We start from the raw sequence: 25646 nt of genomic DNA on the forward strand, positions 1-25646 counted from the left end.
CTCTGGAGGGCGTGTCGCTACCCTTAGCCGGGCCAATCACAGCCGAGGGTAGGTGAACGTCAGTTACAGTCACATAGCTTCTCGCTTCAACTGAAGCCTGAAACGTGCTTTAGTTAAATATTTTTGCTACATTTCATTTTCCGCAAAAACTGCAAAGGATCTATTTTTGGTTGATGAAAGGAGGCGCGTTTTCAGGGCGAAAAGTGTGCGGTGGCTGTGTTCGATACACCGGCAACACCTAACTTTAAACCCTTGCAATAAGTTACTAATCCTACCAGTGCTGCGGCGAAAGGGTTGCAGGACCGAAGTTTGCTCAAGGATTTACTCATTTACCGCTCCGAATTTGGGGTTCGAAATATTGCAGGAAGTTGAATTAAGGAGCGGCGCTGCTCGGGAGAGGAATTTGCGAAAAATAACTTCTTATTGGAATACTAAATTGGCCCGGAGGCCAATTTGGGAGGGCTGGGGGCTGGGACTGTTGATATTGGGACTTAACAAAATTATTGACATTTCTAACCATATTTTATTATTTTTTTATTCGTCTAGAGAGAATGTCGCATAAAGCACACAAAGTACAGAATTCGCAAATTTATTTTTAATTTGATATACTTTATTAAAATCTGCATGTAAATACCTACAAATGATTTATAAAACATACACCAGTAGTTTTATAATCTTAAGAATTATTTTCAATTTGTTACAAATAACAAATTAAAAATCGTAAACTCAAAATATTAAGATGGCGATGTTATAAATATTATCAATATTCTCAAACACAATTTTAGCCAAAAATTAACTCTTTTTGCCTTGTTCATTTCAAAAATTAACAGAAGCCAATGAAAATGAGCGTAATTTTTAAATATAACTAATATACTGAAGTACACAAATTTTCCAAAATGGAGATTAATTTCTTCCTTACCTGCTGATGTCATTTTATTTATTTTAGAATACTGAAGTTAAAGAAATGAAATATTAAATTTCAAAAAGTAGGTATTTATTTCAAGAATCCGAAGAAATTTTTGTATGGAATAGAAAATTTGACACGAAATTATATATATATATATACGTGATCTGAAGGAAATTTCTGACAAGAATAGTCTGCTTTCGCTAAAACCAATTTAAGTAAATTTCAATTTTTGTGGAAAGTGGTGGAGGCGCCGGGATAAAAAAAATAAAAAACTTTAAAATGATGCATTTTTTAAAACTGAGCGAGCACAAGTTTTAATTATACTTAAAGTCATACCGTTTTTCAAAATTTTTGAACGTAATTTGATCCTTAGCCGTAGATGTAGCATAGTTTATTTTACAATAATGAAATCAAATTAAAATTTTTTTTTTTTCTAAGACAATTAAGAAGAAAACAAGTTATTTAGAACGTATGGTAAAACAGTACAACCTTTATAATCCGAACCCACGACTATCCGGACAAAAAACAATGCAATCCGAACTGAACATGCACCGACATGCAAAAATTACGCAATACCTTCTACACCTGTTGTATTTATTTAATCTGACTAAAATGTTGAAGCGTAAACAGATCACATAATACGACCAACAAAAGTGCGATATAATAACCAAAATTAATGATTGAAGAACTGGATTTAGCCAAGGAATATAATGTTAAAAAGTCCACCATCTGTGGTATCAAGAAAAAGAAAACTGCTACAACTTCCTACGTTTCATCTGCAGAAAATGGTTCAGGAGTAAAGAAAATTCTAAAGTTGTGCCAAAATCCTGACACAGAATCTCCAATTTTCACATGGTTTCTGCAACAAAGGGCGCAACATAACGTAAGAGAAATTTCATTGAAAAAATCGTCTAAAAATTCACAAAAAAAATTCAGGGTTATAGATCTTCATGTGTTGTTTCGAAAAATATATACTGTTTAGAGTCACGGAGCAATATTTTCGAAATATTAGCTGTGAAATGCGATTTTTTTTTTTAAATCGCGATATTTCAAAGGGCGATTCTGGAAATGTCTTCTGCCAGCCAAAATCCACAAGAAAATGGATTTAGTTAAATTTCAAAAATCGTCAAAAATGGGTTGAAATTTGCAAAAGGGTGGAAAATTTCATTCTTGAAAAAGTCGTCTAAAAATTCTCAAAAAATTCGGGGTTATAAACCTTCAAGTGCTGATTCCAAAAATATATAGTTTTTAGAGTTACGGAGCAATATTTTCGAAATATTCGGTGTGAAATTCGAATTTTTTTAAATTGCGATATTTCAATGGGCGATTCTGGAAAATCGGTTGGAGTTATCAAAAAATGATGAAAGTGTAATAGTAATAAATTTTAAAACTGTTTATAAACTATACAAGACTGAGGAACAAGAAGATCAAATTGTTTAAAAACCATCGTTTCAAGAATTTTTAACAAACTTGTGCTGTTAAAGTGTAGCTCAAACTCACTGTAGCATTAGTCAGAAATTCACCTAGTTGATGTATAACAACAAGACAACACCTCAGTCTTCCTAGTACCTACGTAAAAACCCTATAGTAAAATTAAAATATAAGTAAAGCGGCAAACCGCCGTCCAAATAAATTTAATCTGAACCCTTCATTAATCTTCGTCCTCAAACATCCAGTCGATCATTTAACACGGCGGCAGAACTTCGCGACAGCCGCCGAAGCGTTTGACGTATGAAAAGAACGAATTAATGTATCTCCCGCAAATTCGATATCGCATTCTGGATTCATCATGTTATCAGCTCGTATTAGCAGAAAGTGTCTCTCGCCGGTTCCATTGAGAAGCTAGGTGTTCATTTGTCACCAGGTATCGTCTGGTGGAGTGAGACACGGTGTAGCACTAAGTAATCCCGAACCGCAGACAATGGCGGTGAGGAAGTACTCCACTCAGACCTCGTGACAGTCGCATCTTCCATTAGCTCTGAATATGACACCCTTGAACGTCATTATTTAAATGTGAGTGCTCTTGTCGAGGGAGGAACCGAGTGATAAAATGCGCACGAATATATCAGCACGACGTGGATGGAAATGGGTTACCTTAATTAACTTGTAATGACGTGGCGAATGCTATCTGGAAAGTAAGAGTGGTAACAGGGGGCGGGGGTGGAAATTTGGGGAGCAGGTGGCAAAAGCTCGCTCTGTCGTTGTTTATTTATTCCCAAACTTTGTTTTCCATGTTTTTTCATAGAAATCCGATCACTACACATGCGACACCCCCTGCCTGCGTCATTAGCGCACATCCTTCGTTATTTTCCCAAGATTAGCGTTCAAGTGGGGGTGGCGAGCCGCCTTTTTGTTCCAGGCCTTGCCTGCGATAGACAGAAAGAATTGATTGTCGGTATATAAACACGGGTAGTGAGCGCGTGACACCGAAGCGATTGTTGACACGGGGCTGCCGGAGTGGGCACAGGGCGTTGTTGTCCTGTGTAATCCCGGGAACGTGTCTTCCGGGCTGACCCACGGACTGCTGCATGTCAACACCTCACACCATCGCCACCATGTCACAGTTCATGTTACGTTTCTAATCCCACTGTAATGGATAACATGCCCGACCTGTACATAATCGGATAAATTAACTAATTTTCAATGTATACATTATCATACGATGTTTCCGGCCACTGTAAATATTGCGCAAAATTGAATTTGATTGATTAGCGATACTTATAAACAACGGGTATTTGTTTTAAATCTTATTAATTTGATGCGTGGTGGAGACTCGGAGAGGTTACCCGCTGAAAAATCACCACAGCAAAATATTCCAAGTTCTAATAAGTTACTCGAACTTGTTGGGGTTTTTTGTTAGTCATCTGTGACTTATCCGGAGAAGACACTAGGGGTTTGACCGACATTTTGTGTTCTAATCAAATTTTCCTTAACAACCCACACATAAAGTAAACTAAACAAAGAAAAAAAAATTCTGTACTCTAAACATATTTAAGAAAAATAAGAAAGTAAGTACCTACACGTTTGATTGACTCATGCATTAGCATTACCGAACTTTTAGCGCATCCACTGGTGTAATTTATATTTTCAAGTTTGGTAGCTGTTACAAATGTCGTGTCATACAGCAATAGAAAGAAACGTTAAGAAATTTTTCTCAAAAAGATGAGTCTATACTTTTAATTTATCATTGCTTTCATATTTTTTAGATTTGTTTATACGGGGTGACTAAAAGTTAATGAATGAGTCAATTTATAGAACGGCTTACTCCGTTTTCCTGAAACAATGCTGTTATTATTAGTATTACACTGCACCTACCCTTGGTAATATACGTGTCTTTGCAAAAATGTTGATGACGTCATCACAAAATTTTGTAAAGTAAAAATTCATTTGAAACATACGCATTGCACGCATCTTTACATTTACTTTAACGTTATATACTTACATATTTATTCCAACTTATAGGGGTTCTCATAAAAAAAATAAAATAAAATTATATATAATTTTTCAAAAATCTTGGATATGTTTCATAGTACCTCAGGAGCGAGGGAAGTTATGTCGAAACAACTTTTGACCAATTTTTTTTGCAGGGGCCCTTCTTATGTCCAAAATTTGAAATTTTTCGATATTTTAATTTTTCAGTTTTTAAAGTTTTAGGTTTTTAGATTTCTCACTATCTCGACTTTTCGATTTTTCAGTTCCATGATTTTTCAATTTGTCGAATTTTTAAATTTTAGATTTTTTGTTTTCTTTAATGTTTTGAGTTCTCGATCATTCGATTTTCTGAGTTTTCAGGCTTAGATTTTTTTTGTTGTTCAATTCTTGGATTTTTAAAATTTTTGTTTTTTAAATTTTCCTATTTATCAACTTACTGGGATTTCAATGTTTTGATTTTTTGATTGTTCAATTTCTCGATTTTTTGAATTTTTAGTTTTTGATGCGATTTTTTTTTAATTTTCAGTTTTTCAATTTATTAACTTTACGATACTTCAGTTTTGCTCGATTTCGATTTCTCAATTTTTCGACATATTACTATTGGGATTTTTCAATTTATCGATTCTTCGATTTCTCGATTCTTCATATTTTCGGTTTCTCGAATTTCTTCATTTTTCGATTTCTCATTTTTCCGATATTTCAGTTTTACGATTTTTAATTTTTTTTATTTTCCAGTTTCCAATTTTTGACGTTTCTAAATTTTTCGATTTTTCAATTTTTCGATTAACTGATTTTTTGATTTTCCCATTTCTCTATTTCTTGATTTTTCAATTCTTTCTTCAATTGTGATTTTTCAATTTTTCGATTTCTGAATTTTTCAATGTTTCAGTTTTGGATTTTTTCACTTTTCCGATTCTTCAATTTTCTTTCCATTTTTCAGTTTTTCAAAATTTCAGTTTTTAATTTTTTCACTTTTTCGATTTTTCAGTTTTTCAGTATTTCAGTTCTGGGATTTTGCAATGTTTCGGTTCTTCAATTTTTTCATTTGTTGATGTATCGATTTCTCGGTTTTTCAATTTTTCGATAGGTATTTTAATTTTTCAATTTTTAAGTTCTAGATTTTGCGTTAATTTTTTTGTTTTCCTTTCGATTTTTCAAGTTCTCGGTTTAGATTTTTTGGTTTTCCAATTCTTCGATTTTTAAATTGTTTAATTTTTAGATCGTTCAATTTCTCGATTTTTAGATTTTTCAATTTTTCGGTTTACCGATTTTTTTTTCATTTATAATGTTTCAATTTTTCAATTATTAACTTTTCAATTTTTCAATTTTAGTCGAATTTGATTTCTTAATTTTTTGATTTTTTGACTCCTCTACTGTTGATGTTTTGATTTCTCGATGTTTCAGTTTTTGAACATTCCGATGTTTCGATTTTTCGACTTTTTAGCTTTTCGAGTGTTCAATTTTTTGAATTTTAGATTTTTGTTTTTTTGATTTTTTTTGGTGTTTCGATTTCCCTATTCTTCAATTTTTCGATATTTTAATTTTTCAATTTTTCGAATTTTTAAATTTTTGATTTTTCTTTTCTTTTATTTCTCAATTTTTGGATTTTTTAAATTTTACATTTTTCGATTTTACTATTTTTTGATGCTTGGATTTCTCAATTTGTCAAGTTTTCAATAGGTACACATTTTTTCAGGATTCGAATATTGAGAACTTTTCAATTTCTGGATTTTCAATTTTCAGATATTTTAATATTTTGGTTTTTTAATGTTGCGATTTTTGGGTGTTTTGATTTTTCGATTTTTAAAGTTTTTGATTTTTCGCTTTTTCTATTTTAAGTATATTTCATTTTTCAATTTGCGCCTTCTGCGGGAGTATTATTTGTTGTGCTGCACTTGACGGGCCAAGGAAGTTCTGTCGAAATAACCTTCGACCAATTTTTCTACATAGCACGTAGGGTTCTTACTAAGCATTCCTTATTTAACCGAACAGTTATTAATTTAACTAAGCAGCTATTATTTCACCAAGCATATATTATTTTTACTGAGAATTTATTTTTTAACTGAGCATTTATTATATAACTTGGCATTTATCATTTTTACCGACCAAAAATACAGAGCGTTTAAAAATAGAACTGTGCATTTAATTTGTTCCTTTATCTAAATAACAAGAAAACGGTATTAATAATACATTTAGGCGAATAAAGTAATAGACGGGCTTGATAAGCCTTGTTTGCTCTACAGTGTCTAAATTGTGTTTGAATAATATAATAATTATCTCGAATGTTAAAATTAATATGTCAAAAGAATGCCAGAAATGATTATTCTGTGCTGAAGGTATGTTGTGGGCCGCCTGTCATAAATTATCATTATTCTTTATTATCGGCTTACGATGTTTTTATGACCCACGTCCGGTAGTCGTCTGTCCCAGCGCGTCAGGTAGATTTAAAGAAGAATTGCTGGTTGGGTTTAAGGCAACAAATGGCGCCCAATTCAAACTTGTCTCTCGCCTAGCGTGATAAAGTTTGTCTAGAATTATAAGAATTTTATGTACTCCCAAAGTTAATTCGTTTTACAGCCCTGTTGTCAATTTTATTGTACAGCTGAAGAGCGGGGCGAACTCAGGTACAGAAAACATCGGCTTTCCCCTGACAGGCTCTTTACCTGTACAAAAAGAATTGACGCCTGGGCTGTAAAACGAATTAACGTTGGGAGTCCATCAAATTCTTATAATTCTGGACAAACTTTAGAAGGCTAAGAGAGCACAGATTAGTAATATAGGAAAAATTTTAAATTAGAATGAGCCTTTTTCAGACCAATTTGGTTAATGCCAAATTTTATTCGTCTTTAAATGATCTTTATTATTATTATAATTATTTTTAAACCGATGTTATTAATTTTAGTTTTTGGAACATAAATGCTTCTTTCTCCACGACTAATTCTAGTTAAACGGAACTCAGTGGAAAATATGATATGAGAATTTTTACCGATTCGTGAGACCCCATACGATGAATAAATAATTAACCCTCCTCGCAAAACCCCCACCACTTTTTAAAATAGCTGCATCAAAACCATTTTATCTACAACCTCCATCCCGGATTTAAAATATTTCTGTCCTGTAATGCAGGCTCATAAAGCCCGGAGCTCCGGCCCGTGTTTTCAATTAGACGACAAATCCACGCCGATGTGTTTTATCTATATAAAAATCCGACATGTTCGGACTGTGCAATCCTTTTCGACAAAAATGCACCGAAATCTAACTTCCTGCAACCGCATTAGCCGAGCAATCTGGGTTAGATTTCGGCATTGATTCGCAAAAACCTCGTAGGTATAAAAAGCGGTGCAACCGTATCGTAGCAGGAAAGCTTGTCTACTACACCTTATGAAAACACGAGGGCGCCCCGGGCACGAAAAACCGCCGCAGTAATTGAGTTTGCTAAAAATCACAAAAATCTCAGTTATGTCCGCAGGTATCTGAGGTCTCGCTTACCTGCTGACGTTTTCAGGAATACGATTTGAGCGGTTTAGCAGCAAAATGATAGAAAAATACATGCAGGAGAGCACAGCGAACGTTCTGTGTTGTGTTTAGGCGGGAGGCGGAGGAAAACGAGACGGGGATGTCTGCAAGAAATCAACGAGCAAGTAATTGAATTTTTTTCTCCTTAAAATTGTTAGTAGTACGTACAATGGAATCAAATTGCTAAAAATCGAGGAGGCGCAGACTGGTAAGAAAAGGAGAATAGGGAGAAGGTTATTTACAACGGTTGTTCAACGAATTCGTTGCGGTGCCATAAATTCGGATTTTTTTTTAACTTGTCAAGTGCAAACCGCTAACTATTGTTGTAATTTTTTGCTTTGTGAGATAAAAACTGAAATTTATACGTTTTCTTGGAGTCTCGTGGCTCTTAGAACGCAAAGACGTTGGTCTCCCGTGCCCGTGTGTCTGTCTGTCTGTGTGGTTTTATCGTACCGAAACTAGTAGACCGATTACTTAGAAATTTTAGGTGTAGTTTAAGATTATCGTGAACGTGGTGATACGCTAAACACAATTTGTCTATTTAAAATATATATATCTAAAGCTTCAACCCTTGTGTTGTGCATCGGCTTAAGATGAACTTCAGGAAAATCGAGACAAATTTTATGTGCTGTAGAATAACGCTTGTTTCCCGTTTATGGGCACGAATTTTATTGATACGAACTCTCACATATACATTTTATTATTTCACATAACACTCGTTTACGTCGAAATGGCACTAATATTTTTAGTTTATCGGAAAAATTCGACTCTAGCAAATGCGATCAAAAAATTGGTCTAAATTAAACTAAACTTAGCTAAATATATTGTATAAACTGTTTTTTATGATGAGTTATATAGAAAAATAAAAAATATGGGTGGATCAATAAAGCACACTTATACATATACACTTATCCAGAGTGTTATGTTTTTAAGGTGTAACACGCAACTTGGTTTTGTCAAATATTTATATACAAATACAGGATGTTTCTTTTATTGGATACAACCCCTGTAACTTTTTTTATTCTTAAAGATAAACCTGTAGTTCTTGGAGCAAATTTGTATAATTTTTAAAGATCTATGTGATGGCAACTTCACATTTTTATTATCACTTCCGGCAGAACCGGAAATGACGTCAACTTTATCTTTGTTTATGGAACACTAGGTATATTTTTTCATAAATGGAACTATTGATTTTTTCTGAAAAATCAAATGCGACCAATATTCTAAAATTAATATTTAAAAAATTATTCAATAAAATAGACGAAAAAGTCATATTTATTTTATAAATTCTACAGCAAAAAATCGCTATAGGGTTATTTTTAAAATCTGGGTCACAATATTTTGTGGAGACATAAATAAAGATACACGCTTTATGTGGTATAAACAAAATTGGGTTTTAATATACAGAGTGTTCATAAAAAAAAACAAAAGAAGACCAATGTCTTCTTACTCTAGGGGTCATGAAATGTCGAGAAAACGTAAAAGTAGAGACTCGGCCGACGGTCTCGATTACAATACCTCCTTCGCTTACGCTCAGAAAGTAAAAATCAATCAACGGTAAAATTTTAAATTGAAAAATCGAAAAATTTCAAATCTAAAAGTTCGAAAGTTGAAAATTAAAAGATTGATGAAAATTAAAAAAAAAACGTATTTTGAAAAATTGAACAAAAGAAATATTGAAAAATCGGACACTAAAAAATGGATAATCTGAAAAATTGAAACATCGAAAAATTTAGGAACGTAAAATCAAAAATATTTAAATCGAAAATTGAACAATCGAAAAATTAAAAATCTAGATGCTGGGAAAAACTGTAAAATCGAAAAATTGCAAATCGAAAAATTAAAATTGAAAACTCAAAAAAATGCATTTTGAAAAACTGAAGAAAGGAAACATTGAAAAATCGGACAATTAAAAATGGATATTTGAAAAATTGAAAAGTGGAGAATTAAAATATGTAGAAATTGAAAAACTGTAACATCCAAAAATTGAAAAAACTAAAAACGGTAAAATAGGAAAACTAAAAATGGCAAAATAAGAAAACTACAAATCGACATGCTGAAATTCGAAAAACTGTGACATCGAAAAATTAAAAATAGAAAACACATAAAGTGAATATCGAAACATTGAAGAAAGGAAAAATTGAAAAATCGTCCAATTAAAATGGGCACTCAAAACTTGAAAATACGAGAAATTAGAATTTTTAAAAATTCAAAAAATGTTAAATCGAAAAGTTGAAGAAATGGAAAATTGAAAAATTCAAAACTTCAAAAGTTAAAAAGTGGAAAAATTGAAAATCGAGAGGTTTGTAAAATGAAAAATAGTAAAATTGCAAATCGAAAAATTGAAGAAAAGAAAAACTGAGAAATCGAAAAAATACAAATCGAAAAATTTTAAAAAATGTTTTACCCCCTACCAACAAATTGATCTTAAAATTTTGCCGAGTAAATCCGATCTAAAACCAATAAAATATTATGACCACGCTAGAATAACTCACCCCATTTTTTTTTTAATTTTATGACTTTATCTTAACTTTTTTAATAAAACCTGAACGTGCTCGCTGCGCTCGCATTCTAAACGTTCTTTTCTAAAGTTTAGTCTCAGAAATTTTAAAGAAAGAGTCTTAGCGAATTTGTTTGGATTCAGTTGCGATAAAAAATCTCCAGATTTATTTATAAACTAAATTGTTAATAAAAAGTGTGTTTGTTTTATTATAATACATAATCCAATAGACGCTCTTGTGAAGCTAAATTATTCCGAAAAAATAAACTTCGATAGTGCAAGCGCAGTGAGCACATGTAAGTTGGCGAAGTCTCGATTTTTTTTAATTATGTTATTATAAAAAAATTAAAAAATGATAAAAATTATCCAAAGAGATCTGACCTAACCCAACCCGACCTGACCGACCATGACCGGACAAGCACTAGTAAGGTGTGAAGGAAGTATTATATAAATTCTTTTGATCGATTTTTTTCTAAAGATCTAGATGCCGAAAATACAAATAAGGTCGCAAGGTCGGATTAATAAACCACAAGTACGAAACCCAAAATCTTATATTATCTTAGCAATAAGTAGGTATAGCATCAAAAAAATTTAAACTAATAAAACAGTTACCACTTTTTTTTCAACAACCTAGACGAATTAAAAGAATTAAGAACTGAATAAGTAAAAATCAACAGCTGTTAAGCTAAAAAAACTCACAACAGTTATTTTTTACTTTGAATCAAACTCATATTTTGCAGCGCCAAATTTCAGCATTTATTCCAATATCTGGTCTCTGGTAAGTCCGAAGTTCGTGAAGATGTTTCATATTTATCTCACCTTCCCTTCTTGTCATGTTGAGATCATGTGAACCTCCAGCTGTACCCAAATAGCGTGCTTTCACTACCCTGACGTGTATAGGTGCACAACAGCATCCGACCAAGTATTAATCTATTACAAATTACGTCATTACAGGCAGTGATCAGGAAGTTATATATGAGAGCTGCGCCCCCGGTCGCTTTGCCGTCCCCGCATCTGCCGGTTCCCATTGAGTCACCTACGTTTGTTCCGGATTAGTGTGATGGAGATCATTCACATAAGATGGCTTTATGTTCCGACACTTAAATAATATTTTCTGTGCTACCTTTCGTCTACACCTCCTGGAGAATCGTGATTCTTTTATTTGACTTAACAAAAACCACGTATTAGTACGACGACAGTTTTAATGTCGTTGATAAAAATAATGAAGATCAAAAGACCGAAAACTGACCCTTGCGCAACAGTTTCTCACACGGATTTAACGTTTTTTTTTTTTTTTTCAATTTGACCTACAGAAAACACCAGTGCCACTTGAAGTTAGTGCCATTGTTGCTCATTTAAAAGAGCAGTTGAAGAGCTTCACAGCTGAAATGAAATCATGGCAGGAATACAATAGGAAGCGGGCTTAAGCTGGCGACACGCGAAGCGTTAAAGAACACGCGACCTCTCGAGAGGAGATTTGTAATTTATTAAATAGTGTTAGTCGCTGGCTTTAAACGAGAGAGATTTCAGGCTGGGAACTTATTGTTGGATCGGTTAGTGTGAGCTCGGAACGTGCTTTTATCTCTACGAGGGTGGCTTTTTCCGTTTGGTCTCCATGTTTTTCTAAATGAATAAGAGAGCCGCGAGAATAATAACACCGACGCTCGAATAATGACAACGAAAACAGTGGCTTGGAAAACAACCAGTTAATTCTTTCCTTTTTTAGGAACTTGATCAATTTAATGCAGTTACTATGCGCTGTTTGATCGAATTTTCATATTTACTTAATATTTAATGAATTTATAAAAATCAGTGTTATGAGTATGACAAGAATCACAAAAATCAAACAAAACAAATATTGAATGTTGTGGCGGCCTCTATTGACAGTTGACAGTACTATCATCGATTATTTTGCACACATACAGGAACCCGTTTAACAGGTAAGTAATTACTAAATATTATAAATAATGATTTATATTTTTAGTATTTCATTAATTAAGGTAGTGACGTAGCAATATAACACAGAAACGGAATTACTAAGAACTCATAATTGATAAGATGGTCGTTGATTCGCTATTAAAGTCTCTCCAATCCCTTAAAAGAGGGCGCTTTCATCGAGAGGGAAAGGAATCTGTAGTGCCGGCTGAATGAGTATTTTTCGGACATTTTGGTAAATATATCAAACTTTTTGGCTTGGTCATAAAACGAAGTATAGGTTGTTTATTTTCCCTTTTGGCACGTGGTATGATTGTAACAGTCGTCTGCCTTGATTTATTTAAAATCTGTCGAATCAATTAAAAAAACAGGTTTTACAAGCATCTACTACAAGGCTGGAAATTTTGACAAAGTCATGTTCTTGAAAGACAATTTATACCTATAGGAATATTATAGACGTCTCTAGCAACAAATGATAACCTAGTGACTTTAATGATAACAATGACTACTGTGATAATGACAACTACAACCTTGAATAAAAAAAAAGAAACTTTTATTTTTAAAAATGGCGGTCAATTCAATAGCAGTTAGTACCAACCAACTGAAAAAGATAGTAATATTTGTCAGCACTCAAATTTAAGGTGGCAACATTTTTTTTTAAATTAAGCACCACATTCAATAGGTGGATTTCGTTGCACCAAATTTAAAATGTGGGGAAATCATAAGGTTAGTTAATATTAAAGGACTTTGGTAAAGTGGGTGCACCATCAGAGGCGTCCGTCATCGTTTCTGTTGTTTGCGATTTAAAAAAATTAATTAAAAAAACCACCCCCTTCGAAGTGTGCATGTTACGCTACTGACTGACAGTCCGTTGTCAGATTCTGATAACTCACCATGTTGAAATTAAAACAATCCATCTCTACTACAGCAAACGGTCCATTCTGTTTAAATAATTAAATAAAACTAAAATAAAAGGCACAAACACCGTTGAACAGATCCGTTTATTTTTGTGGAATGAAGTCTAATAATAATGAATGCAAATACACACAAAACATTATTAACATAAGTATTTGCTAATTTACATATAAAACAATAATAATAAAAATAATTTAAAATCCGTGTTGGTATTGTTTAGAATCCATTCGATTCTGAATTATTTCAAGTTGACGTTTGGCTTCACATTGTGGGAAATTTTGCAAATCATAATACTGTGGTGCTATTTTTAAAAGCCAGTCAGCTGCAACAAAAAGACAATGTTAACATGGATTCCATAATCTACATCTAGATATTCTATGTAAGAGTTATAAACAGGTTTGCATCAACGCTTACGTTTAATATCCGTGACGGTTCTAATGTAGTTCTTTGTAGTCAACACAAACTCATTGTAAATAACCCACTCTGGTTTGTGATCCAAACATGTGGACGGGTGAAGTTGAACATTTTGGTTATCTTTAATGGTGAGATAGTGGCCGGTTCTTTCCAAGTGAGCCACCTTAAATAGAATACACACATAGTTTCCAATGTGCTTCTTCTCCCATCATGTACCAACTTACCTGCATGAAAAATCCGTTAACTAACGCCTTCCTAATATTAATATAGTAATCCTTGCTTGTGAAATCCGTCGAAGTTCTCTTCAAATTAAACCGGTCCATAATTCTTGACAACTGTTGTCTGACGTTATCAGCGGATTTCAGTGAACGGTAATTGACAAAGTTATCATAGCACCATTGAGGATCTTCCATGCCTTCAGAAAAAATTTGTCAGTGGTGTATAATTTTCATTAAAATTAAGGAATGTCCAAATTGATGAGATTTTCTGTCGCGGTGGGAAAACTTTTTTTGTACTTACTTTGTTTAAAAGCGTGGTATACATTGAGCAGCGTCAAATGGTCCCCGTCAATATGAGCGAACCTCATCTTGGCATCGTCGGCGGCCTTCTTCGCCTCATTCGGTCTGATGAAGCACTGTGGGACTAAACATTGGAGCAGGGCAGTTGCCCGTATCCAACCAATATAGTTGCGCTCTCAAGCGTTTCCTACAGAGCTACCTCAGTCAGAACGATTCGAGCAAAACACACCAGAACATTTGTGGTGTTCTGTTCAGTGTCTGTTTTGAAATTGTTTTAACCACACTGTTTTGCTCAAAAGTCGTTCCAGACAACACAAACCGTGGTGGCAACAGACCATATAAACAGGTAGCACAGTTACAAATAACAGCGGTGCAGGAAAAAGAGAAACTTGATCGATGTTGAACAAAGTATACAGAATGAATAATCTGGGATCTGAGAACTGAATTCTTTCTACCTCTCAGAAAAAGTTTCGACATTCATACGCTCAATGTACGAGGTTTTACAGAATTTTGAAAGGAATTCATTCAACGAAGGGGCAGATACAGTGTAGTAGCTATAACTCTGGTAATTCTGGCAAAAACTAACATAAACAAGTGGCTAGACAAAAATAATGCTGCAAGCTATGTTACGCATAAAATGTATGTTCACTTGGCACCACTTTTGAGTATATAACAAATGTATGCTCTCTAGTAGCTCTTCCCGTATTAAGTATTGCTACTTTGTGTTAAACACCTACAATAATGGAACCACCTCTGAACTATTGTGATGTTCTTTCTTCGGTAAACCCGGAAAAATAATTTCTCCCGTTACAAATTTTTTGAGTTATTTGAATTTCAGGTCTCATATTCCGATCACAAAGTGAAATTTACGAAAGTCAAGTCAAAGTTCGAGAATAACAACAATCAAGAACTTTCCTTCAAACCAAAAAAAAAAAAAAAATCAAAATAAATACCTGACAACATCGCCGTTATGGACAAAATTTCATTCGAACAATTGTGGTTGCAGCTGGCGATGAGCATTTTCGCGAGCTGCGGATCGAGCGGAAACTCGGCCATGACCGCTCCCAAGTCCGTTAGATTCCCGTCGTCATCCAAGGCGGCTAAATAATTCAACAACTCCAACGCCCTCATCAAGGTCTCTGGCGCCGGAGGATCCATAAAATCAAAATGAACTAAATCATCAATCCCCAATTTCTTCAACTGCAACACAACAGATCCCAGATTCGATCTCAAAATTTCCGGGTACGTGTTATCCTGCATCTCGTTTTTGTACGCCTTTTCCGTGTACAGCCTGAAACACTTTCCCGGTTTGGTTCTTCCGGCTCTTCCGGCGCGCTGTTGCGCAGACGCTTTACTGATCGGAGACACCAACAAAGACTCCACTCGAATCCTTGGGTTGTACACCTTTTGCTTCGCGAAACCCGGGTCTATCACAAACACAACACCGTCTATAGTTAGAGACGTTTCTGCTATGTTGGTAGAAACTACAACTTTGCGTCCTATCGCACCGTTTGCTTTGTTTGGGGGCGGCTCTTCGAAAATCCTCTGTTGGAGATTCGGCGGTAGTGTTGAATATAAGGGAATGCATTTCAATTCCCCGACTTCCGGCCCCAAATTATCTATTTCTCGTTTGATTCTCTTGCAGGCGACTTCGATCTCTTCTTGTCCAGTAAGAAAAAGGAGGATGTCGCCGGCTATTTCTTCGCACATGTGGATCTGGATGACGGTTCGAATGGCGGCTTCGAGATAATCGCGTTCGGGCTCTGGGGTGTAGAAGATTTCTACGGGATGGGTGCGCCCGGGGACGTTCATTAGCGGAGCGTTGTCGAAATACTGTTGGAACTTTCCCGCGTCTAAAGTAGCCGACATAATAACTAATTTCAAATCAGAACGTTGTTTAATTACTTCTTTTAGAACGCCCATGAGAATGTCGGTGGCGAGCGTGCGCTCGTGAGCTTCGTCGAGCAAAATGCACTGATAAGCGTCCAGCATCGGGTCGCTCATGCCTTCGCGGAGCAACATACCGTCGGTCATGTACCTAGAAACGTTGATACGTACAAAGAACGTTGTAAAATTACTACACAATTTATACGAGGTAGTTGCAACTTGTGATCGATAAAGAGAAATACAAATTTTATTCTATACGAACAACTTGGTCAGAATTTCTTTCCCATGATTGTTCTCAATTTTGAAAAATCTCATTTCGTGTATTCTCTTTATTAATTAGGTTTTCAACAGGGCGAGGCCCAATTACAAAAAACCGGTATTAGACGTTTGCTCAAAAAAACGGTCCAAGGTTATTTCGACAGAACTTCCCTCTCCCGTGAAATACAATAAAACATATCCAGCTTTTTAGAAAAATTACAAAATTTGATTTTGCGCATTTAATTTGTTATGAGAGGGCGAAGGCAGACAGACGGGAACGAGAAACCTATGTTTTCGTATTCTATGGGTTATCAAACGTAAAGAAAACATAAAAGTAGCGATTCGGCCGATGGACTTGATTGCAAGGGAAGTAAAAACATCGACAACAGCATTTGGTACCGACATCTTTCAATCAAATTTCAACCCCCAATCTCAGCTTTACTATTTTACTGTATGCATACAATATATATAAATATTTACAGCAATACATATGTACAAATACAAGATTTAACATTGTATAAGCGCGTTTGGGATTTAAGAACACTAATAAGATTAACCACTATATTTTTATGCATGACATGTGAAAGTAATTTAATACATACAGAAAATAAGTAAAAAGTAAATTTTTTATATCATTTTGAAAATTATTTGAATAAGAAAAAAAATTTTGGCCTGAAATTTTTACCTTGCCTTAAGCCTGCATCGGTCAACTTTAACGAAAATTGAAATATCAAATAAAATAAACATTAAATTTTTTCAATCACACTTGGCATTTGTTTTTTTTTTAACTCAAAACAATTTTTTGATGACACTGCTGTATGTTTAAACAACTGATTTAAGCAACTCACTTGAGAATAGTCTTAGCTGAGGAACAATCCTCAAATCTAATACTATAACCCACTTCCTGCCCCAAGGCGACGTCCATTTCTTCTGATACTCTCTGCGCCACCGACATAGCAGCTACTCTCCTCGGCTGGGTACAACAGACCCCCTTTTTGCCCACCGATCTGGAAAACTCGACGCACCATTGCGGGATTTGCGTGGTCTTTCCCGAACCCGTTTCGCCGACCAGCACGATGCACTGGTTTTCGGCAAGCAGCCGCATGAAATCGTTGCGATACTCAAAAACAGGAAGCGTGATACGTTTACGATATAATTCGTGGTATTTATTGGTGTAGGGTAAGCCAGTGTATGGATTAATCGAAGAATTTGTTACTTGTGGTGTCGTATAAGTAACCGCCGTGCTTATTCCACGTTCTTCGCTGCAATAACAACAATAAGAAAATGTGATTGACATTAATGCTGCGTGTTGGACTTACCGTTTCTTTTTTATAAAAGGATCCAGTACTTCGATTCGTCGTTTCGACATTGTGGGGAAATTCTAAGCCTAATGGAGCACTAAAGACGTCAATGTGATATTTTTGTGAAATAAATAAATGTTGTTTAGAAAAAACTATTCACAAGCACGACTCCATGCAAGTTTACACGGTCGATAATGCAGGACGCGCTGTTGCTGATTATTGACATGATTGACATGGCAACAAGACGCGCGAACTTTAAAACTGGATGTACTGTTGGTTGCAGCTCTTCAATATTTAATTATTATTCATCATCCAAAAAAATTATGACATCATTTCAAAGTTTTATCTAATCAATCCTACCTATAAAATAAAAATAGTAAGAGTTTATAGTTGTGGCTTATCAATGCATTCATATCTTTTACAATTGCTTATGTAAGGTGACTCAAAATAAACAATGGCTGAGGCAATGTATTTTATTGAGCATATCAAGAATGGCTCACCCCATTTTCGCAAAAATTAAGTATACAATACTATTATCATTATTAGTATTACATTGCACCTATTCAAATTGATATTGATGACGTCATCACAGATTTATGTTTTGAAAAAACTCCATTGAAAGATACGCACAGCATGGCTGTACTTTAACAGTTCACACATATTTTTATTTTAGCTTATGGGGGTTCTGGGGGTTATCCCAAAGGAAATGTTAAGTACTATCGTAGGAATGTCCGGAACGCTTCTAGGTTATCACCAGATTGATAGTAAATGTATCATCTCCTCAATAAGGATGCGTAATGTTGGACGATAGAGGTGGAGGTTCCCTCCCAAGAGGTGAAAGTTTCACTGTATTAAGTTTCGATTATTACATTTTATTAAATTCTTGCAGTTTAGTGTAGCACATTTTTAACATTCATTTTGATTGCATTTTCAAGAAGTAATACATCATAATAATTGTGGAAACAGACGTAATGACTTTAAATACGACCAGGCCGGGATCACGCTGGCGATGCAGCGAACGCGTAGCAACCTGCAACACATCCTGTATGGACGGCATTACATGCACCAAGAGCAGCTATAAATGCGGCACCTCCAGACGGGGCAGCTATAATAGAAATTAAATTAAAATATTTAAAACAGTATAAATGATTTAGAAGTCATACTTATCGCAGCGATGCAGAGCCCACGTGCTGCTTCACAACCTGCCAGACAAAGTGGTAGAGCCCCCAAACCAAAAATACCACAATCACTAGGTTTTATGAGAACGGCGGCTACTAGAAAAAATATTGCTAAGAATTTTGTTTGTTTCATGGCCTTTGTCCAGGCCTCATACTAAAAAGTCTGAAAATGAAACGAGAAAAACCACGATCGAGTGAGAATTCATGAAACAGCGAGTGTATATATACGTGAACTATTTTTATCTTATTTATTTTCTCGTCATCATGTGAATAGTCGGGGAAAACCTTGTTTCAACGGAGTGTTTCAAAACTTCGAATATTTCTCTGTAGACTACTCTATATGTATTACATACGTACTTTGCTTTATTTATTTCTAAATTTTACTGTTACTGGACTGCTACGCTAGTAGATATTGTGATATCCGAAGCATCTGTTAGTGTTGCATATTTACCGGTAATTTTCTTTGCCAAATTTACAGGATTTTTTGCCAGTCAACTAAACCGTAAATGCAGTCAACAGAGCTGTTCAAAGTACTCAAAAAAAGTACTTAAAGTAAATCCCGCTAATCCAATGATAAAATTTGATTTAGCGATTTTTGTTTTGTGACAATTGATAACCTCTATAAAGTAAAAACTACTGGCGTGAAGCGTAAATAACCTTTTTGAGGCCTTTGTTTGAATTTGTTAATTGTGTTTGGTCTCCGGTATTACAACTAGTTACTTGGAGCCTCCAAGTAACTAGTTACTTTGGAACGTATTCATCACGAGTGGCGTTTGAGTACGACGCTTCCACTTGTCCGCTTGGAACTTGGAACAAATGTTCCAATCTCAAGTAACAATATGTAGCGAACGGACATTCTGGACACAATAAATACTGACAACAATTAGGACGGGCACTCTACTTTCATTTTAATAAAAAAAATAATAAAATAAACAAAACTACAAATATTTTTATAGTCTTGTTTTCACAACTTTCTGTGTTAATTCCCAATCTTCTACTTATTACTAGACTGAGATTTTACAAATTTTTTCGGTTCCTATTGAAATACATGTATTCAATTAAAACTTATTTATAAACTATTTTATACCTAAGCTTTTATATCTTTTCTGATAATGAATCATTTATATCGACGGTCGCATTCTTACAAAAAAAGTATCGAATATGCAGCGTCGTTGATACCGCCCTCAAACAAAATACAACACTTGCTGATTTTGCCGATTGGTTTATGATAAAACCGCTTTGCTTTTTATTTTATCTGTTTATTTAAATATTGTTAAACCTTTACTTTTGATCTGCGTTGCATACATTTTGTTTTTCTTTTTTTTTTTTTCATAAATATTATAAAATAAATACCTATTTATAAACGTTTCCTGATATCTTTTTTTGTGTTGATAAACACACAATTATTTTAATGACTGAAAGATTATTCTCTTTTTTTTTCAGTTCCCAAGCCCTCACTATTTGCGTTTCTTGTAACGTTCCGGACAAACGTGTTTTATGATTTCGTTCCTTGAATTTCCGTCCCGTAACTCCCGTACAAATATCGTTTCAAGTTCCAAGTGGAACGCAGAGTGGAACGTGTTACTTTTGTCGCGAGGAGCGTTACACTCCGCTACTCGATGGTAGCGCTACAATGGAACGGTTCCTAAAGTAACGACCCATCTCTAACGCAGAGTGGAACGTGTTATTTTGTCGCGAGGAGCGCTACAGCCCGCTACTCGATGGTAGCGCTACAATGGAACGGTTCCTACAGTAACGACCCATCTCTACAGTACAGCAGAGGACAACCAACCACAGTTCCATATGGCTTGTGGGCACCATACTTTAAAAGACAAATAGACACAGCATTTTTTTAACATTCATTTTGAGCCGAACTTATACATCATAATAATTGTGGACACAAGCATAATGACTTTAATTAAATACGACCAAAGGCTTGGGATCAGAATGGTGATGCAGCGATCCCGTAACACAGCGGAACACATCCTGCATAGACGGCATTACATGCGGCGAGAGCAGGTAGAAATCCTGCTCCTCCAGATGGGATGCCTGTAAAAAAAACATATCAAAATAAAGGCAAATAAATTGTTTGAATTTCATACTTATCCCAGCGATGCAGCCGGCCCGTGCAGCTTCACAACCTGCCAGGCAAAGTGGTAGAGCCCCCAAACCGAAAATACCACAATCACTAGGTTTTATGAAAAAAGCGGCTACTAGAACAAATGCTACTAAGAATTGTATTAACTTCATGGCCATTATGGCATCAAACTAATAAGTAACTGTAACGATAAAAAATTAAGATGGAATGAAAATTCAAGAAATAGCCACTCTATTATATATAGTGGTGTCGCGATAATTCGAATCAATTAAAGCCGATCCGATCCGAATTATTAAATAATCCGAGTTACTAAGTATAAAAAAACACGTTAATAATGTGAAAAAAAAAGAATTATTGATTACAGTGTACGTAGTAAATTATTATATTGCATTAGATTTTAATAAAATTGTAATTTTTGTTTGGTGAACAGCATGGTGCTGGTTTATATAAGCTTCTTCTTTTAATTTTTGAAGAGTCATTTTATCTTTTAACGATACATCATTTTCTGCTGGACACTGTTTGGCAAGATTAAGAGCTTTAATGGCATCTTCCTTTTTAAATTTTACCGATTTGGTACTTGGTACTGCATCTTCTGAGTCTTCGTTTTCTTCAGGTTCTTCCTCAGCCTCAGTCTCTTTCGCATCGCCGTTTTCGTTTGCGAGATGCCATTTCTAATGTTAAAAGACGGAATGACTGCACCTCGGACGTTATTAAATGCGTACACACCAAAAATAATGTTTTGTCTGGAGCCACTTATATGTAATTCTGTGAATTCGGATTACTAAATTCAGATAAATCCGAATTATAAAATACATTGTGAGAAAATAATTTGATCCGGATTAGGGGAACATTCGGATTAACATTGATTCGGATTATCGCGACACCACTGTACTTAGTGAGGTTTAGTTTTATCTTACTTTTTTTTAGCGTCATCAAAAGTGACTGCGTCATATGTATTTATGACATTATTGCGGTTAGTGTATGATTTTGAAAATTTTAGATACAAAAACATGTTATTCCCCTGCGTAAATGTCCTTGACTTGTGCATTATTTTGAGCTGCGTGTGTTTTTGGCTTACCTATACATGTATCACGTAGTTTATTTCTGGAAAATAAAAGACTTACCGTGTTTATCCCTTGGACCTTACATATTGAATCATCTACTTTCTACTATTAGTGCATCTACATACATTTTATTTCTAGTAGACATCATTTTTCAATTTGAAAGTGTATTTCGACAGTAACTGTCGCTCCGAGCAATGTTTGAAGGGAGTTTTCAGGCTCTGTTGAAAGATTGTTAGGTAACCTGACTTAAATTCAGTCCGAAGTAATGAAACAGCAAAGTGTACACCGTATAACAATTTATTAATTAAATGTTATAACAATAGTCATAAAATTTAATTTGTTTTTAGTCAGTCAAAATATGTACTGTGTATATTGCTGATTTTGTTGGAAACAGTATAATTTCAAATAATTGTATGAGCGTTCTTCGCCTTTTTGACTTTTAAATGTAGGATGTTCGCTTTTTCAGATTCCAGTTTTAATAATTCAATAATTGTGCCCCGAATTGAAATTAATTACTGGTTTATAACACATTCATTAAGTATATTAGGTCCGATTTTACGTGTACGAATTGCCTATACCCTATCATCACTTCATTCTTACATTTAAATAATTAAAAACGTACATGAAAAGTTTTCTCAGTTGTGTATATAATATCCCCGCGGATTATCTTATCAAAAAGAAATCAATATACAGAATTAAAGAGTACCTTAAATCTATTATACCACATTAAACCGTATTAATTTAAAAGCTCATTTAATTGGCAAATGATGTAGTGATGGTGGATTCTTGTGATTGTAGTATTCGATATGCACATCATGTATTGCATATTTATAACTTATTTAATAATTACGGACATTGCATCTTCGCTGACTAGTATTTGAAATGAACGTTAAGTACAATAATAGCTATAAACAAATCTTTTATCATACATCTATTTTACGATATATCACTAAAGCGTATAATCGTATATTTTGATTAACACTTTCTACGTATTCAACTAAACTAAATAATAAGAGCTGAAAATATCTTCTAATTACTCCTACCACGATTAAAAATGAAAATTGAGTCCAACACTTCTGTTTTAGACAATAATTCGATGAAGTCCTATTCACTGTAACCACTTAAGGAAGAACAAGGATCTTAAGCTAAACTGACGTAAATACAAGTAAATTTTACATTTTTCATAGTCGTTTCGGCTTGCGCACACCCAAAATCAACCAAACACAACCACTGATGTTCGTTTTGAATGTGCGCAAGCTCCTAAAAATCAACATCATTCTGAAGTACTTCCACATTTACCTTAGTCTTAACAAATACGAGTATGCTAATTTTTATTGATAATGTATATGCATACACAGAAATAATTTTAGTGCTTTGTACTATTTCTCAAAAGCCAATAAATTTGATCTTTATTATCAAAAATAGGTTGTACCTTGTTAGAATAAACAATGTCATAATTTACATATACCTCTTAAAATTTCATAATTTGCGAATAAAAGAAGCAAGAGGCACTTCAGAATATAAATAAACTGGGGAGAAGAATTCAGACACTTGTGTAGACCATGCACAAAATTCGTTTCTTAGCACTTTAGTGTAGGCAAAAGACCCAGTCTGTCATGTTTGGGATTGGGGTACCCACGTGTGATCAAAATAATCCGTTATTTGGATCAGACGTTTCAGTATTTTACTTGTACATTCAAAAATTATATTTATATGATCGTTGGGCCTGAAACTGATTCCAAGACTTGATCAACTTTCGCCTGAATAATTAAACGCTTCTGGATATTCCGATTTTTGTAGCTTAATCAAATTTCGTACAGAAAATAAAAAATGTATTATATTTTATCTTAAAAACCATGAATCGTAGAACTCGTAGATCTATAACCGAACGAATCACGTGTAATTCCGAGAAATAAAATGATTCGTGACTTTAGTTGTGTTTACAGGTAGATAAAATCTCGTGATAACCTAGCAGTTGACCTTTTTGTTTACCTGGAAATCGAATTTAGAGTGTGGTTTCTGGGATTTACCTAAATGTGTGCTTTTGGGTACGTAGTCGTGTAAATTTTTGTTTATTTGTTAGTTTTAATAGATGTAATTAAAATGTACACTTCTGTTACTAAAACCAAAAGTTTTTGAAGGGTTTTCAAAAACAGTGAAAGCAAGTTTTGGTGTTAAAATCGTGTAAATAAAAAGCAGTACAACGAATTTAGTTCTGGAATTTTAAACATCGCATGCATCCAAACGACGTTCTGTTGTCCCAAACCTTACTAAAATGAGGGCTCCTCTACGTACATGCAAAATAGGCATATCTTTAAATCAAGCGTAAACCTCCCGTCCAGACTGCCGTCTTGGAAGCAACCCCAGGCCAACCCAAAACCCCCCGGAAGTATGAAAAGTCCCACCAAATATCCAAAACCTCCGAAGCTTTCCATCCTCACAAAGCCCGGCCGTCGAAAACGCCCGTTTCAGCACGACGGACGCAGATGCCGTCCAGCGAAAGTGGCTAACGTCCGCACTCCGCGTCCGGTCATCACAGCACCGCGTCGAACATCTGCAGAGACCTAGTGATCACATCGTCTTTGAGGCACGATTCCATGAACTCCTCTATGGTGATGACGCCGTCCTGGTTGAGGTCCAGCTTCCGGAAGACTCGGTCGATCTGCTCGCGGGCCTTGCGGTCGTCCTCGACCTGGTGGGCGCGCCGCCCCATCAGCTCGTGCACCGCCACCACGATCTCGGACAGTTCGCCGCGGCTGATGCAACCGTCACCGTTCACGTCGTACAGTTTGAAGGTCCATCGGAGGCGTTCGTACACCGAGCCGCGGAGGAGCGTCGACAGGGTGATCAGCAGATCCTGGGGAAGAAACGATTAAAAAATGTACTCTTTGGAGGGAGTGTTAAGAGCATTAGTTTTAGTTTACTTCCCGAACGTAAGCCTGTCTGGCGTCTGTATCAATTTTTATTAGATACCTACTCTCCGAAACTACTGGATCGATTGTTGCCAAATTTTGTATGTATGTACATGGCAAAACGCCAACCAAAATTTGGCCAATCATCCCCACCAACAATTTGATGACGTCACTTCAAAGAACTCTATTTTCAAATGATTTAAATGTTATACAATAATGTACTTCTATACTTGGAACTATAAAATCAAAAGAAAAATCAAGCTAACCTGACCTGACCTGACCTGACCTGATGTGACACGCCATGACCTGATAAGCATCAGATCACCGCTCTGAGTGTGAGGAAAGTAATAAATTCTTTAAACTAATTTTTTTTTAATCTTTTTTTGTTCCTAAAGCACTGTCTGTTTTTGTTCCTACAATACTGGTTCAAAAAGCCCTAGGGACAGTTCACTGAGTCCTAGCTGGCACGTCAAAGATCGTTATGTATTCCGATTAGAACCACGCCATGAAACAATCATAAATTCACCAGAACATTGCTGAATACATTAAACGGAATTTACATTTTTAGTCTCGGTTGCGACTACTTCATCGTTCCGTTTGATGTTGACGTATTTCAGGTTTATAGTTTGGGTTGTAAAGTACATAGGACTTTATAGATCTTGCAGTTTCAGCTGCAACATTTGTCATATTATTCGGGCACATAGTTGCCTTTTCGTTTTTTTGTAATGTTCGTCTCAAAATGGAATTAATTCCGAACACTGCATTTGCCTTTATCGCCCATGTCATCACTTCCACAACACCGTCATAACAA

At 35.1% G+C, this 25646-nt stretch overlaps 2 protein-coding genes and 1 long non-coding RNA gene across 3 annotated transcripts in view; all 3 read right to left on the bottom strand.

The window, feature by feature from the left end:
• Positions 1-13272: 13272 nt before the first annotated feature.
• On the bottom strand, positions 13273-17802 carry LOC135128745 (putative pre-mRNA-splicing factor ATP-dependent RNA helicase PRP1). The gene is made up of 7 exons (XM_064055805.1): positions 17602-17802; positions 17131-17544; positions 15091-16175; positions 14139-14261; positions 13844-14034; positions 13620-13782; positions 13273-13527 (listed from the first exon to the last, which is right to left on the bottom strand). Exons 1-7 carry the CDS (start codon positions 17649-17651, stop codon positions 13400-13402), a joined length of 2154 nt encoding a protein of 717 aa, XP_063911875.1. The 5' UTR covers positions 17652-17802; the 3' UTR covers positions 13273-13399.
• A 632-nt stretch (positions 17803-18434) lies between these two features.
• Positions 18435-18984, bottom strand: LOC135128746 (uncharacterized). Its single transcript, XR_010280459.1, has 2 exons — positions 18747-18984; positions 18435-18688 (listed from the first exon to the last, which is right to left on the bottom strand). It is a non-coding gene; the product is annotated as an uncharacterized LOC135128746 (long non-coding RNA).
• A 3230-nt stretch (positions 18985-22214) lies between these two features.
• Positions 22215-25646, bottom strand: part of LOC135128756 (Kv channel-interacting protein 1) — a 30953-nt gene continuing 27521 nt past the window's right edge. Inside the window, exon 4 of the mRNA XM_064055819.1 lies at positions 22215-24780. Coding sequence (XP_063911889.1) covers positions 24457-24780 — 324 coding nt within the window. The 3' untranslated portion in view covers positions 22215-24456. The remainder of the gene's footprint in view (positions 24781-25646) is intronic.

Source organism: Zophobas morio, unplaced genomic scaffold (assembly GCF_036711695.1).
Source record: "Zophobas morio isolate AGI-343-1 ecotype UQ-CSIRO unplaced genomic scaffold, CSIRO_AGI_Zmor_V1 ptg000014l, whole genome shotgun sequence".
NCBI classification, from domain to species: domain Eukaryota; kingdom Metazoa; phylum Arthropoda; class Insecta; order Coleoptera; family Tenebrionidae; genus Zophobas; species Zophobas morio.